Raw genomic sequence first — 16,971 nt, 5'->3', positions numbered from 1 at the left:
CGCACACGTAAAGACCAAACGGGTACGCATCAACTCGTCTAAGCTCGGATAAGAACACATCTCAGCATGGAAAAATGGTGGCCAGTTTCTTTAACAATTTTCAAATATATCAATTGTTTATATTACAAATAATATTTTCCACAGGGAATCTTTGTTTATTTGGTCATCAAAGTCCAATTTCACTCATGTGTTCTGTTCGACCAGGGGTGGACATCGAAGCGGCTCGAAAAGAGGAGGAGCGGGTCATGCTGAGGGATGCTCGGCAGTGGCTCAACAGTGGCCAGATCCAAGATGTCCGACACACAAAGTCTGGAGGCACAGCACTCCATGTTGCAGCTGCTAAAGGATATGCTGAGGTTTTAAAGTAAGAACGTGCTAATGTGACCACGTTCACGTCTGCATTACATGATTTATGACTCAATGTGCTTCTCCTTCCACTGCTTTTTTTGCAGACTTTTAATTCAAGCAGGGTATGATGTAAATATTAAGGACTTTGATGGCTGGACTCCTCTACATGCAGCAGCACACTGGGGCAAAGAGGAAGCCTGCCGGATACTGGTGGAACATATGTGTGACATGGACCTCATTAATAAAATGGTGAGTCACTTGCCTGTCTCTTCTGGTCACTTTAAAACTGATCACGCTGATATTTTTGCTTAGGGTCAAACGGCTTTTGATGTAGCAGATGAGGATGTTCTGGGATACCTAGAAGAACTACAAAAGAAACAAAATCTGGTAAGCTCTGTTGCACCACTAGCTTGAATGTGTTTGATTTTTTTGTCTTATGGATGTCTTTTTGAATGCAGCTGATGAGTGAGAAGAAAGATAAGTCACCTTTGATTGAAACGAGCACCACAGGAGACAACAACCAGTTGCTGAAACCCCTGAAGAGGTAAGTCACATCAGTAAAAATCTCCATTTACTTTATCAACTTTGTAGTTAAGTTAAGCCATGGACTCTGTTGCTTTGACCCATCACCTCCCATGTGTGAGTTGAACAAGCACCACAAACCTTATAACCTTTGTGTGCTTTCTTTCCAGCAAAGAAACGGTGCTTCTTGAACCAGAGAAGACTGCCCCACGCATTGAGACCTTAGAAGCGGAGAAAGTGGATGAAGAGGATGAAGGAAAGAAGGACGAATCAAGCTGCTCCAGTGAGGATGAGGACGAGGAAGATTCTGAGTCCGAAACAGAAGCAGGTACAGTGGGATTTCATGCACCCATTATAAAGAAGTTGATTCAAGATGCACTATGCAACTTTTTATGTGAAGGGGAAAAGAAAAAAAAAAGAAAATATTTGTACATACAGTATTTTACCTTTTAGTGACTCGGTGGCGTTATGAGTGCAGCGTGGCACCTTTGCTTTCCCTCACAGTGGCCTTTATGACGCTACAGGATCAATTGTTTTACGGGTTTCATACCAGAAACTGTCCAGAAACCCCAAAGCAATGTTATTCTGGAGCGTCATAGAGAATACTGTAAGGGAAAGCAACGGTGCCACGCTGCACTCATAACGCCACCGATTCACTAAAATGCACAAATATCAAGAGTTTTTATTTTCTTCACATAAAAAGTTATGTAATGCACCTTTTAATATATGTGAATTCCCACATTTTTATTTTTATTTTTTATTTTTTTAATGCTTCAGAAAAGAGCAAACCGTCTGTGGTGGTCAGCAACAGCACAACAACTGCCCCTTCCAGCGTCACTGTCTCATCTCCTTCGAGTCCAACCAACCAGGTGACGACGCCAACTTCACCGGTGAAAAAGGTATGTGCTGTAGCATACAGTGACATAATACATCATCTATGTAGTTGAGCACTCCAACGATTCCGCTTGTTGTTCCCCAGCGCACACACACTGAAATGTTGTTCTGATTGAAGAACAATCTTTTAAGTCTCATGTTTGTAAGAAACGATACTAATGCATGTTGTTCAGTATGTTCCTGTTCCTTTGTTTGAAAGGCGTAATGCAGACTTCAAGTGCATGAGTGGTTAGTCAAACTGATTCTGGTGCTTTTTGTTGTTTATCATGACATGGATAAATGTTTCATAATGAGTGCATGTGTGGAATGACGCTGCACCAGAGTTCTCATTTGAGTCTGCTGCCATCTGCTGTCCATGTAACGTCATAACATATCACTAATAAGATATATCTTATCCTATTTATGAATGGGATGAAACATTTATTGTCTGAGTTACCATCACAAAATCTAAATGATATACTGACAACTTAAATGTTGCGCTTAATGCAATTGATAAAAGGGTTTGGATTTGTGAAGGGGCTCTTCTCAACTTAAGTTAACCCACATCACATTGTCCTCTCTCTAACAACTCTCAGAAAATCCGGTCAAATGTCATTTGCTCTTTAGCTTCAGTACCACAAAATATTGCTTAAAAATGCGATACTTGCTGTCAAAGCAAGTATTGTGTTTCAGACTTTTACACATGTCTGCTTCTTTTGCTTTTCATCTTCTTCTTTTTTTCATTATGGCCTTTCTGTGTCCTGTCCCTCACTCTTACTGCATTTCTCTTTCATCCCGGGCTCTTGCCTTAATTCGATGTAGTTTGAATATAATACTCCCCTCATGCCTGTGGCGGAGCCCGGCTGTCCTGCATTGTGGCGTCAAGGCTTGCGCAAAACTGGCATTTCTCTTGGTCCCAAAAAACCTATGGTGAGGCTTTGGTGTGCACTGGCCTTGTTCTGTCTCTGTTCATGCACTGAGCACTAAGACCTAACACTACTGTCCCGCTGTGGTCTGATTTAGCTAATAACGGTGAACCTCCGGTTCTCAGCTCCCCTCCCCTAGTGTTGTTTTCACAAGACTATCCAAATGTTGCTTTGTTTTATGTTCCACTGATTCTTTTAACAAGTATCATTTGCTAATTCTATTGGCGGATTTTTGCACATTATTTTACCACCGCATTCAAGAATCCCTTCCTTTAAAAATTCAGCAAACATTTCGGAGAACTGCATGTAACGGTCTTATTAGGAGTGTCTTTTTATCTTAATACCTTACAAAGCATGTTTTTACAATGTTTGTTAAACTGAATGTTGTTCCGGGAATTAAGCTTTGTTGATTTGAATGTGTTCGTGATCCTCACCCACTGTATTTACCTTGCGTTTTTACTTTTTTTTTTATTATGCTTTAGTTTAAAAGCACACTCTAACTTTGCCCGGCATTTTGTCAGGTTGTTCAGCCTACCGCAAAGGTCACTGCTAAAGTAGAGGAGGAGAGAAAAGATGAATCTCCTGCGTCATGGCGTCTGGGTTTGAGGAAAACTGGCAGCTACGGGGCACTAGCAGAGATCACAGCCACCAAGGAAGCTCAAAGAGAAAAGGATACGTCAGGGGTGATGCGCTCAGCTTCAAGTCCACGTCTGTCGTCGTCTCTGGACAATAAAGAGAAAGAGAAGGTCTGATCTCTTATTTGAATCATCAGTGAAACCGGTTTGTTTCTGACCATTCTGAAAATTATCATTTTCATTTCCAGGATAAAGATAAAGGAACCCGGCTTGCATATGTGGCTCCCACTATTCCCAGGAGACTGGCCAGTACTTCGGATATTGATGAGAAGGAAAACAGGTAAAGCCATTGTGCTTCTGCAACAACATGCTTTAGCCTGAGCAGCTCCAGCTCACTGCTGTGTTGTAAGGAAATGTTCACACTGCTCTGCATGGGGTGTTGTATTATTATACTGTTTTGGACTGGGACAGGTCTAATGGGACATGGGGAAATGGAAATGCCAAATCTAAATATGTCACCTTTAGTGTATTTTGATGAAAGTCTGGGGTACTATTGTAGCTTGTGGTTCCCTAGGGACTCTAGTACAAATCTAATACGCAGCGGCTCCTACACTCGGAGACGCTGGGATGACGACCTGAGGAACAATGAAGGAAGCACCTCCACCAACAGAACCTCCAGCTACCAGCGCAGGTTAGCTACAGGGGCAACGTCCTCTTTTCACCATCATACTTTGGTTAAAGCCGGGTGTACACTGCACAATTTTGGCCGTCTGCAATGGACGAAGCCTCGCCGTGGGGAAAATCTTAGCTCAAATTTGTAGGTCACACAGTGAGACAGGAACAAAGATTTAAGATAGAACCGTCGTACGACCAAAGAAGAGCTGTGACCGTCATCAGGCTGTGTCTGATACTTTGGAACACGAGCTGCAGAGTGAGCCATCCTCTCACTGCAACTAGGATCTCTGACAGTGTCTCATCAACAAATACATCAGAGAGCCGCTATTCACAAGCAACACAAGCCAGGATTGAACGGGTCCGACTCCGCATTTTACTTTCCTTGTTCTTTTCCGTGGAAATAAACAGCGCTAGCATGCAGCACCTGCCTCTGCTAAACACACACTGTCTGGAGCCTGAAAGTTGCTGTGATAAACTTTGGTCATAGCTACTATTCTCTTTGATTTTACAAACACCACGTTTGCAATGTGACATCTAAAAATCCGATTAGACAAAAAAATGTGCTATGTACACCGGGCATGAGTTAAGTGCAGACAATTAGACAGAGTGTAAGGTATAACCTTTATGAAAATCATTTAGTATCCTGTTTCTTATTTTCTAGAAACAAAGGCCTCATGCATGTTTGTCTTATTGACAACAATCATATCTTGCATTAGACGTAATATTATCTGTCACAGTTCAAGTCAACTGTAAGTTGTACAAAAAGCATTTCAATGCTGCAAATGTGTTTCTGTCCATTCTTTGTCTAGTTTGTTGCACTTATACTATTCTAAGCAATTTGAGTACTTTTGTGCACATGTGTGTTTGAAGTATTTGTGTGTGCACACCACCACGCTAACCACGTGTTTTGCCACCCACCTGCCAACACCACAGCACGTCTCATACGCTAGCGCTAGGGCGGAGCGGCAGCACGCGGGACGTGCCAGCCAAGTCTTCGTCCACCTCCAGCTTGGACCCTAACACCTGTAGCACTAAACCCTGGCAGCCACCCTCCTCTTACTACCAGTCTTACAGCATTTACCGCAGGTACATGCCTCACCGGGCATCTCAACACTGTCTCCTCTGACTCTCATTTCTGCTTAGCATTTTTTTGTGTTTGACTTCATACTGTTTGTCATGTTAAATCCAATGTGACAAACAAGTTTGAACTAATAAAAACTCAACATAATTCTTAAATTGTTTCAGCTCTTAGTATGTAGTGCAAATTAGTGGTTGAATATAACATAAGTCACATATTTTAAAGGTAAAACCTGTTGCAGAAGTATATTTTTGCAACCTCTACACCATATGCAATAGGTTGCGTTCACATGACGTCACTATTATTGATGCTAACTATGATAACCGTCAAAATGTAAAATGTAATTGTGACCATGATTATGGTTGATGTGGCTTTATTTACTGAGCCTTTCAGATGAAACCAAAACTGGCATAGAATTAAACCTCTTCTCTACCAGCACATACAGTATGTCCAACAGTGGTCACAAGATTCAAAAACATGTGTGATGTTGGCCAGTCTCAGCCAAAAGATAAACGTGGCACGTTTGAGAAGTAATCCTTCACAAAAAATAATCAACAATAATAAACATTTGTAGATTTCCTTTTTGGAAAGAGATTATTATCAGATAAAGGTTATGCCTGTGATGTCATAACATAGCAACAGTATGGCAGTTGGCATTCCATCACAGCAACAGCAGCAATGGAGTCTGCAATGTCATTGATAAGTGACTCACTTTGCCTTGTTGAAGGTTTAAAATGTGCATGCCATCGATTCTAGAACATGAACGCAACCTACTCGCTACAGCGCAATAGTGGCCCATCATGCATTTGGGCATTGTTGGAAGTGCCATTAATAAAACAACAAACTTTGTTTACCAAGATTGTACAACCATGTTGACTCAACTGAACATGTTCTGGTACAGTGGCTCCTTCGGAAGGAGACAGGAGGACTTTGGCTCCACCACTTCATCGTCCACCACCACAACCACCACCACCTCATCTGTTACCTCACCCACAGGCCACCGAGGCCTGCTCTCTAGTCTGGGGTCCTCCTCAGCCCGCACTGGCTCCACCAGTCTCACCAGCAGGTAATAAACAAAAATGGGGATTAACATTAATTGTAGATCCATAAAAGACAGTGATTGTGTTCTTTTGTCTGATTGTCAAAAGTTATTCCAACTACAGCAATGTAATGGATATGGCCTTAAAGTGCACACTCTTTACTGCCTTTACTGTCCATCACAGTGGCCTCCATGACACTTTAGGATCAATTGTTTATCGGGTTCCTGCTAGGTCTTCTTTTCTGATGGAACCATCTCCACGGTTAAGCATTAAACCCGATTAAAAAAACAACTCATCATAGTCCACCGTAAAGATTAAACTCTCTCTTTCATAGGGGCTCAATTATTATGAAACACAAGCTCAAATCTAAACAAAATGGAACTTAAGTGCGTCAGACGTCAGTCACTGCACACAAAATGTTTTCAACATAGTTTGAAAAATGGACCTAACTGTATACGTATCTTTACAATCACATTTTTACAATCGAATGTTTCATTGTGTTAAAGGTACTGGTCAGAGGAGAGTGCCGACAGGGAAAAAGACAAAGAGAAGGAGTCTGTTGCAGTCATTCCTACCATAAACACTGGCTCTACTACAACAGTCACATCGACCACTACCACAAGCAACATATCCACCAACTTCAACACCACTGGCACCGGCACTGGGCCGGAACGTCGAAGGTACGCAGAGCAGACACAGAATTCATACCAAGGCTTAAGGTACATTTCATTACTTTGAATCCCTCTCAGCCTGTGGTAAAATATGAGGACCTTTATATGACTATTATAAACTCAAAACATGGAATATTCTATCTTTAGAATCGGGGAAAAAGACCTCAGGATTTTTTCTTAATAGCAAAAGTGTGTCTTGTGGAGATAGAAAAGCTAGCTTCAGAAAGTATTTGTGTGTTGGAGTGGGGTTGAGTACATGTCTCCCAGTTGTAGTGCTGATATAAGCCACCTGCCAAAGAAGAACTCAGTCTGGACTGCTCCGTTTTCCTTTTAAGGAAGATGGACAGAAGCTGTACTTTTCCTCAAGGCCAGGCTCCACATGAAACACATTCAACACTAAATATGTGTTGAACTGGCCACTACAATTGCAAAGTGTTTGAAATAGTTTTTAAAAGTACTTTGCGGAGTTTCAGTCATTTAACTGTTAGGCTTCACAGGCATATTGAGGCACACGCACCTTAATGCTGTGCACATGGCTCGATTTCTAAACTGTGGGCACTTTGCTAACAGTGCGGGGGAAACATAACAAGCTGTGTTGCGGCTTTGATGATGCTCTGGTGTATAATTGAGCCTTTTGAGCATGTTGTTAAAGTAGAACATGCTGGCAATGCTCTGAGTGAAGCTTTGACATTTAAAACATTTGGAAGAACAAATCAACCTTGTTTGTCTTATCCTGTGCTTGATTTGAATGTACCAAACATCTTACCTTTTAGGTCGTATCTAACACCAGTGCGAGATGAGGAATCGGAATCCCAGAGAAAAGCTCGATCCAGACAAGCCCGACAGTCCAGAAGGTCCACACAGGTCAGCCACTGAATAACATATTTTCTACTGATTCTCTCTATGAGTGATAGAGTGAATGGGTGACTGGTTCCGTGATGTAAAACGCTTTGGGCCTGATTAAGGTAGAAAAGCGCTATGTAAGTTGAGTCCATTTGCCATATTTTTAATTATTTGCCAATATGGAATCCAGAACTATCACAAATATTTGGAAAAAACTTGATTGCTGATGATCGTATTTTGTTATATCAGTCATATGCCCAATATACCAAGCCTGGCGAGACCAGAATGATGCCCCTCTGTATTTTTTTATTCGGAGGTACCACGCCATCGTTGGCGGCAGTAGAAAACTCAAACGAGCCCGTGCAATCAGATTCACCTCAGAAGTCGCCTCAATAACAACCTACGGGCGGCACACGGGAGAGAGAAAGAGCTTCTATCTAATCCGCGGTAAATGTCCAAAACCCGTAACCCATAGCTGATTGGTTTACTCTGCTTGCGTATGTTCAGCCTTGGAAATGAGTTGATGCTGCGGTCACCAGACTCTAAAGCGGTGAGTCTGATTTTACAGGCAACGATATTTATATTTTTACCACGGTTCATAAGCTTGGATATTCTACAACTTACACGCTTATTTTTTTTAACATGCGGGACAGTATGGGCAGCACTGGTTAAATTTAACTTTTATCACATCACACCTGATTTTTGAATCCCAATTTCATCTAAAGAATATATTTTATCAGACCTCATTTTATGAATATGCACAATACCAGACGGCTAGTTTGAGAAGAGCTGCTCAAAAAGGCCTGCCGGCGTTTCCCACCAGGAAGAGATACTACCCTGGCCCGAGTGTGTTGTGCTTATGTCTTAGTTTCCTGAGTGCTCGCTGTGATTGAATGAATTGAAGTATATTTTGTTGAAGTTTCTTTGCATAATAATATATTAAGGAACAGACATAAAGTATGCAATTGTCACTTTCACGTTTTAGGGTGTGACTTTGACTGATCTACAAGAAGCTGAAAAAACAATAGGCAGGAGTCGTCCCTCGACAAAGACCCGGGAAGAGGAGAAGGAAGAAAAGGAGAAACAAGACAAAGAAAAGCAGGAGGAAAAGAAAGAGTTGGAAACCAAGGAGGACGACTACAGGTCCAAGTACCGGAGCTTCGACGAGGTACAGCATGGTTATTCTGGTAGTAGTAGAGGCAAAGGTTTTGTTCTGAACGGTCTCTCTGTGCTCCCAACAGCGTTACCGGACCCCATCCTCGACTTCATCCTCCAGCCTTTCTACAGCCACCTCCACCTCATCCTACTCTAGCACAGCCCTGTCCTCCAGCTCCAGCGCCCTCAACAGGCCCAACAGTCTGACGGGCATCACCTCCTCCTACAGCCGCTCCTACAGAGATACAGAGAAAGGCAAGAGCTCTCGAGTATATCAACAATTATCAAAACTACAACCAGTATCCAAGGAGATACTCATCCGAGCACGTACTGATACTACTACTGCTTTACTAAGACCGACGCTTTGAGGAGGAAAACTCTTAGCCTCCGTCTTAAACAAGCGCATTCCTCCAGTTCAGCTTTACCCAAATCTAAAAGCTTCTAAAAGAGCAACTGTGTAATGCCTTATTTGAAAGCTAAAAACTTCAAAAGTGATCGGCAATATTTTTTTTGGTCGCCACGTTTTTTATGCCTTTTTGTGACTCTTTTATCCCTTTTTTGTCGCTTTTTTGTTGATTTTCCATTGCTTTTTTGGCACTTTTTTGTTGGTTTTTAAGCTCGGTTCAGGTGGGGGTTAAGAGGTTAACTTACACTGTCTCAGTCTTATAAGAGAAATTAAAACCATTGTAAAATTATGAAGTAAAAAAGGCTAAACGAAAATAAACCTACATGGATGGCACAATAGGAATTTAAACAATGTATAATATCCTTTGCTATTTTAAGAATAACTTGATGACAAAAAACACTGAAGCTGATTTTACTAAAGACTGCACAAAGATTTTGCACAAACATAACTTCAATTATTTTCTCTAATTTCTCAATAGAAACCGAGAGAAGGGAGGAGGAAAAAGACGGGGAGGACAAATCTCAACCACGCTCTATACGGGATCGCAGGCGGCCCCGGGAGAAGCGACGATCCACTGGCGTCTCCTTCTGGACCCAAGATGTAAGAGTTTTTTTCTTTGTTGCAAATGATCACAGCCCCACCGTCCACCTGTTGTGACCCTTGTGTCTTTAATTGCAGGGTGATGAAAATGACCCGGAGCAGCAGTCCGATTCAGAGGAGGGCAGCACCAAAGGCGACTCACGGGTAACCTCACACACCAGATATTAAACTGACTTCAAAATGGCTGCCCTCGAGTTGTACGGTTAGATCAAGCTTGTCATCTTTGGTCTGGCTTCACGCATCTCCTCTCATGTACTGAGCCGGTTGGTTCTTTTTTCCTTATCTTCTGCATCTTGCACCTTTTGATTTAGATGTTATATCCTAGTAAGTAAGTAAAGTAAAATTTATTTATATAGCGACTTTCACAGAGCAGGGTCACAAAGCGCTTCCCATAACTCATAGATATTTGGTTAAGTTTAATGTGTACTTTATTAACCTCTTAACCCCCAGCCTGAACCAAGCACATTTTCTCCAGTTCGGCTTTACCCAAATCTGAAAGCTTCTTGAAAAGTAGTGTCAAAAAAGCAACAAAAAAGAGACGTAAACAAGGAAGAACACGCAACAAAATGTGACGAAAAAGTGACAAAAATGCAACAAATCTGTTAGAAATAGCGCCAAAAAGCATCAATAATACAACGTTCAAAAGAAATAATCTTGAATCGGTTTCGTAGGTCTTTCAAATGAGGCGTAACCCTGGCCTAACGGCTGCAAGCTCCAGTTGAGAAGCTTTTAGTTTTGGGTAAAGCTGAACTGGAGAAAATGGGATTGGTTCAGGGGAAAGTTAAGAGATAATCCCCGTAGGGAAATTCGTTCGCTAACCGCTGCGCTATCAATGTTGATGATTTTGCTTATTTACGTTTTTTAAATGGGAAGTGTGTTCTTTTTAAGCTGACAAATCTCTCAAGAGGAAGCCACTAAATTAAGATGTTAGTAGTTGATTTTCAACATATTCAGCATCCAAATTCTTCACAGGGACAAGATTAAAGGCACATTTCACACCTTGTAGGGTCACTTTTCAGTGTCACTTTCAGAAAAATGCTACAAAGCTAGTCTGTTATCATAAAATGCGAGACAAATGCTTTGTAATTTAGATGTGCAGTGTTTTTCCCACAAATGTCTGAGTTACAATCTACTAAAGGAGGACAAAGCTATTTTCTTTTTACCACTAGAAAATCAGGTATAGTGCCTTTAACCTCTTATCCCCCCGCCTTGATCGAGGGCATTTTCTCCGATTCAGCTTTACCAAAATCTAAAGGCTTCTCGACTGGAGTTTATAGCCTAAAGGTCAGAGTAACGCCTCATTTGAAAGCCCAGACCTACAAAACTGATCTCAACTTTTTTGTTGCGTTATCGCCTCATTCTGTCACATTTTTGTTGCTTTTTTTTTGTGGTTTCGTCAAGTTTTTGTTGCTCATAAGTCACTTTTTTGTTGTATCATTTTCGCTTTTCTGGCACGGTTTTGTCACTCTTTTTTGTTGCCATTTTGACTCTTTATTTTCAAGGAGCTTTAAGATTTGGGTAATGCCAAACTGGAGAAAATGTGCTCGGTTCAGGTGGGGGTTAAGAGAATACACTATACCTTTATCTAAGTAAAAATACCTTGACCTGTGATAGTTTAGTGGAACGAGCTTCGTGGCTGCACAGGAAGTGAGTCAGACCGTCTGATGCCTAAAGCAATTCCTTTGCATTGCAGATGCTATTGACATTTCAGCTGTATTTTATGACATAGAAGGTCACTTAAAGAAAACAAACTTTATTTTCTCACCTGTTATGCATTTTCTTTCTTGCAGAGTGAAAGACTGTCAAGGTAAGTTTATCCCCTTTGAACACATTTTTTGATGTGAGCAGTTTGTAAATAACATGAATATAAATATACGGTTTCAGGAATGAGAGTAGCACGTCATCTATAGACCGCAATGATGCTCTTTATAGCCGCTACGAGAGTCGAAGACCATACTCGAGGCAGGAAAAAGACGACGCCACTGACTATAAAAAGGCAAATGCCAAACCTAATCGAATATTATGTTGATATGAAAGGGATGAGTTGATTGAGACCGTTTGTTGTTGTATTTCACAGCTGTATGAGCAGATCTTAGCTGAGAACGAGAAGTTAAAGGCCCAGTTACGAGACACAGACTTGGAGTTGACAGATTTGAAGCTACAACTAGAGAAAGCCACACAGGTAACACTACAAGGCCCAGGATATGTTGCGTCAGCTTTGATAATGTCCCTGTTGACAACTTTTTCTTGTTATTGCAGAGGCAGGAACGATACGCGGACCGCTCACAGCTGGAGATTGAGAAAAGGGTAAATGACCACATGAGTCAGCTACGTTACTCATATGAGAGAAATACGTTTTAGACTGTACATACTGTATGTTTTAATCTGTTGAGAAAAAGTGAGACTTTGATATCAGTAAGTTAGTGTAACACTCCCACTGGGTTTATGTCTGAAGGTAACAAGCAGATCCCAATATCATCTGGGTATGACTTCAGTTTGAGTTTTTTTTTTTAATGAGACTATCTTTGCTGTTGGCTGCCATGTCACACATGCCCTTGTCGCTGGGCGTAGGGTGCTGCGCTCCGTCCCTTCTGCCCTGGACACTTCCGTCTTCTCTCACTGGTTTAAGCCTCTGAGGCAGTGTGTTCACCAAAATACAGTGGACTCTTTGTTCCTGTGTGTATGTTCACTTGATACCATTGTTTGTGTGTGTCAGCTGTTGAATGTATGGGCATGCAATTTTGCGCTTCCTCAACTCCTTTATAATTCATATTAATTTAGCATAATAACGAATAATGGTCTATATTACTAATTATTAAAGCAGTACTACTTAATAAATCCTTTTCGTAGTCCCTCTGGGGGTAATGCAAGTGTTAATGGTGTGATTGGGGGGTCTTTCATCTCCCCCTGGTGTCAGAAAACCACGCTTGCAGCTTTCCCTGCTCCGACCCGGAGACCCGATACACACTAATCACGAAGAACAGGCTAACAGGCTAAAGATTATTTTTTTTCACTTAAACTTGAGTGTAAATACTGCTAAAGTGGCGCGAGCCCGCTGTTAGCTTTGCCCGTTTGCCTGGTAGCTTCTTCTTCATGATTCTATTAGTGTGTGTTGCGCCTCCGATGGCAGGGAAAGTTGCAAGGGTGGTTTTCTGGCCAGAGACACCAGGGGGAGATGAAAGACCCCCCAATCATCCCATCAACACTTGTATTACCCCCAGAGGGATTTTTTAAGGTAAACAAGTTACTTAACTCTTCTTTGACGTAATTTTAACACCAAAAAAAAGATCATTTTTAACCACTCATTCTTTTAAATTGACATTCCCATTTTATTACTCACTCCGAGTCTAATTCTTGCTAATCCTATTTACAACTATACTCATTATCATTACTTTGCCATTCTAACTTAATATCTTCTGTATCACATCATCCATAGGTCTGAACTGGTTGTTGCCTGCTCACACCTCACATGACTGCGTGTGTGTGTGTTCAACTGTGTGCTCTCCCTACACACTCACCTCCCATGAACCAGTGTTGTTTTCTTCTTGTCGTTTTGTTTTTAAATGGCACTTGCTTAATCATTTTTTCTCCCCCTCCAACAAACAGGAAAGAAGAGCTCTAGAAAGGAAAATTTCTGAAATGGAGGAGGAACTTAAGGTACTACCACATTCAAACATAATGTTATGGTGCATATCAAGGCGTAATGCTGGTTATTTGATACTTTAAAAAGAAATATGGTTTTACTTTAGACTTACAAGATATGATTTAAATTGAATTTAAATGGTTTTGGTTTAATTGGTGATCTGTGTGTTGGTCATATCAGAATCTCTATGTGCACGTCTTCAGCCAAAACACACTGTGTTGTTCTTTATTTGGCAGAGTCTGTCCCCACTTTCTAACACTCTTTTCTGTTCCTTTTCCTCCTCTGGTCCCTATTTTCCTTTCTTATCTGGGGTTCTCTCCTGTCCTGTACGTCATCCATATGTCCTATTTCCACTCTGTTGCCCTCTGTTGTCGTTCCATCACCCTGTCTTGTGGTTATTCCCCTCTCCATGTAGAACCTCCCCCAGGTAAAGCAGGTTCAGGCTCTGCGGCAGGTCAAGGAGCGGCTGCAGGCTGAGAACCGGGCACTGTCCCGTGTGGTGGCCAAGCTCTCGCAGTCCGCCTGCAGCCAGCTACCCACCGTCGACCTCTAAACCACGTCTGTCCACCACCATCTCCTCTTGGTCTTCTCTCCTCCCCCCTCCCAACCCCCATTCTTCTTCTCATGCCCCATACTCGCACTGCCCCGCACACACACAGGCAGGTGTCACAGGTTTTCCCTTTTTGACTGCTTGACCTCTTCAGGGCTTTCCAAATGGGGTCTTTTTTGACACTTTCCTTTTACTGTTCCCATCTGTGAGGGAAGTTCCTCACAACAACTATATAATAGTGAATACTCTTTTCAAATATAAGCGTTTCCTCCTGGAGACTCGCATGATGCAGGGAAGGGACTGTAAAAGAAAGTGTCGTCTGTAGTTTTGAGAAGTTTTCAGTTTGACTTTGTCTGCCTTCTTTGCATGTAGTTGCTTCATGAACTCCTGGCCCATTATTCTTAGAACTTGATTTACTTAATTTCACATCAGCATAATTGTGCTGAGTGCATGCACAAACGTGTTATTTCAAGTTGCTTGGTTTGCCGTTTGCTTCTGAAAAGAATAAAATTACATTTAATCATTGTAGTGTTTATAGATCTCTGGTAGACATCCACTCCTGGGCCTGGAAACCTCTGGGAGTTTGTTTCCATCAAAATTAAAGCCACATAAATGTATTGTATGATTGGTGAATGCAGTACGTTTTATTTTTTATTTTTTCACTAATACCATAGGATTCACTGAATCTATCAGCCATAAAAATGTTCTACAGACTTTAGTACCACATTAAATAAAACTCTTATTTGGGGGGATCAATCTGCTCTCTAATAATTCGGAAATAATCTTTCATAATGTCAAAGATCCTCTTGTTTTTTTTTCCTTTTTTAGCAGCCAATTTGACTGTGCATGGCTTTCATAGGAACTTTGGCATATGGCCTTGTCTGCCCTTTCTGCTCCCCCCTGACAATGGCATAAGGATGTGATTTTTACAAAGGAGGCCAATTAAAACATGGTGTTGCTCAAATAGACTGTAATTAACAGTTGCACAACCGGCCTGACTGGTTAAACACCACTGTCTGTTCAGACGTGTCTAAGCTGCGTTTGTCTGTCTCCCTGCCCTGATCCCCATTTTTTTTTTCCTTTGCAGATGCTCCCAGACTTGAAAGCAGACAACCAGAGACTAAAGGACGAGAATGGAGCGCTCATTCGAGTCATTAGCAAGCTTTCCAAGTAGAGCAGGACCCTCCCACCCCGTTGTCTGCACCCCTTGTCCCCTTGGCAGTGACTAATGGAATTGCATATTTAGATATTAATTGCAACAGACATCAGAGACAAGACTCCTTTTTTTTCCCCTCATAAACTTCTCACTACACTCATTACACTTTAGCTCCCTTTGCTCCGCGCTGCAGCCTCCTTTCATCCATTGCCTCAAATCTGACTACATTTATCCACTGTCCGTAAGAAGAAGAGTTTACAAAGGAAAAGGGTCGTGTGATGAGCATCAAAGCATTGTGGGCGGGGAAACTTAAAAACAATTTAACCAATAAGCCTTAGTTGTACATAAAAATTTAAAACTCTTGCATCATCCTCTTCTCTCGGCTCTCACTGAAGAACAGATATTATTCGACACCTGATTTTATTTGTGCCACAATCTTTTTTATTTCTAATGTTTTTGTTCCCTCTTTGTAAGCTTTGTTTTGCTGTGCAGTTTCCCCTTTTGTCTCCCTATCTAAGTGCCACCTCTGCCCTTTCGTCAGCTCCTGTGCCCACCACAGGAAGCCCCGTCTCCCCTCTGGTCCCAACCATTGCACTCATGCTAAAACTTGCTGTCCTGTAGATGACTTCCTCTGAGAGGGAAAACTATTTTCTTGCTTTAGCAGTTTGAGGTGGAACTGGTGGAATTTAAGCTTTCACTGTATGTGCAATATGCATTTCTTTTTATGCTTTAATGATGAGTCCACCACAAGTAGATTTTCGCTCTTCAGCCATTGTCCTCTCCTCCCTTGTTTTTGTTTTAAGTTTGTTGTGTAGTCAGTTATACTCTTTTCACTTGTTTTAGCAGGTACTGAGTGATGCTGTATATACCTGTATGTATTTGTTTGAGATCAGCACATGGCATGCATTTAGCTTCCTGTCTGTTACTATTAAAGTATACGAATTCAGAGGACAGATGTGTGTTTTAATTATTTTTATTTAGAGACGAACAGAAGAGCCTCTCGTGAAGGGATGGCTGGCAATGTTAATGACGTCTGGATTAAGTAACTGTTCACATAGTTGTGAGATGAGGGCTCTTCTACATTTCACTTTCTCTTCTGTGTTCAATCAGTATGTTGGAAGAATGTGGTTCATTCTTACATTTTTAAAGCTGTAGTAATATAGCCATGTTGCCAACTCGGCCTATTTTACAAGTCTTCATGCACTGTCAATGCCATGTGAGGAGTCCTGATGTCAGGATGAAGTAGATGCCACCAATATTCCACACATCTAAAACATTTTATGCATTTCTGTGGCCTTTTTAAGGATATTTTGGTAAAAGAAGAGAAATGTCACTGGCGATGGATGACCATCTACTTTGGTTTAAACTTGATTTGTTTTTGTTTTGTTTTTCATCCTGTAAAATAGATGTGTGGCTTATAACATGCAAGCTGTGCTGTGATTACAACCACTGAAGAGTTCATTAAAATAAAGTTGTACATTGTAAAGATCCCATGTCGCCCACATTGTTTCTTATATTTAGCAAGTTGCCATTTTCAAGCTTTGGGTTAAATGACATTTTGACCATTTCAATAAATGCCATTTGTCAGACCGGCAAAAAAAATAGATATATAAATATATATTTAGGTAGCTAAAATATGGTCATTGGCCAAATTGAATTATTCTGCTGTACTGACACTCCAGCAGATGGCGCCACATTTTACAAATTACCATAAAAAGTCTGTTCCTTCAGATTGTTTTGCCCTCCAAGTCTGAAGACCTGTTAATGTGTTTTCACTATATATTAATTAATATAATATTTTTATTTATAGAATATAGCTAATATAGAATTATGGAGATGATCTGTATCTGATCTGTGTTTTTAGGGGGTTTACCAATATTTCAACTGTATGGTATTGTTTTAAATACCTG

At 41.2% G+C, this 16,971-nt stretch overlaps 1 protein-coding gene across 1 annotated transcript in view; it reads left to right on the top strand.

The window, feature by feature from the left end:
* Positions 1-16,547, top strand: part of ppp1r12a (protein phosphatase 1, regulatory subunit 12A) — a 48,253-nt gene extending 31,706 nt beyond the window's left edge. Inside the window, exons 4-26 of the mRNA XM_079582480.1 lie at positions 205-364; positions 453-597; positions 661-735; positions 807-892; positions 1,041-1,198; positions 1,648-1,769; positions 3,191-3,415; positions 3,493-3,584; positions 3,819-3,935; positions 4,853-5,005; positions 5,899-6,063; positions 6,544-6,717; positions 7,482-7,572; positions 8,537-8,719; positions 8,793-8,961; positions 9,591-9,712; positions 9,791-9,856; positions 11,503-11,519; positions 11,609-11,708; positions 11,790-11,894; positions 11,972-12,019; positions 13,319-13,369; positions 14,993-16,547. Coding sequence (XP_079438606.1) covers positions 205-364; positions 453-597; positions 661-735; positions 807-892; positions 1,041-1,198; positions 1,648-1,769; positions 3,191-3,415; positions 3,493-3,584; positions 3,819-3,935; positions 4,853-5,005; positions 5,899-6,063; positions 6,544-6,717; positions 7,482-7,572; positions 8,537-8,719; positions 8,793-8,961; positions 9,591-9,712; positions 9,791-9,856; positions 11,503-11,519; positions 11,609-11,708; positions 11,790-11,894; positions 11,972-12,019; positions 13,319-13,369; positions 14,993-15,079 — 2,711 coding nt within the window. The 3' untranslated portion in view covers positions 15,080-16,547. The remainder of the gene's footprint in view (positions 1-204; positions 365-452; positions 598-660; positions 736-806; positions 893-1,040; positions 1,199-1,647; positions 1,770-3,190; positions 3,416-3,492; positions 3,585-3,818; positions 3,936-4,852; positions 5,006-5,898; positions 6,064-6,543; positions 6,718-7,481; positions 7,573-8,536; positions 8,720-8,792; positions 8,962-9,590; positions 9,713-9,790; positions 9,857-11,502; positions 11,520-11,608; positions 11,709-11,789; positions 11,895-11,971; positions 12,020-13,318; positions 13,370-14,992) is intronic.
* Positions 16,548-16,971: the final 424 nt, after the last annotated feature.

This window comes from Gobius niger, assembly GCF_951799975.1.
Source record: "Gobius niger genome assembly, chromosome: 2".
NCBI classification, from domain to species: domain Eukaryota; kingdom Metazoa; phylum Chordata; class Actinopteri; order Gobiiformes; family Gobiidae; genus Gobius; species Gobius niger.
Note: the sequence above shows the minus strand (reverse complement) of the source record. Positions and strands in the feature narration are given on the sequence as shown.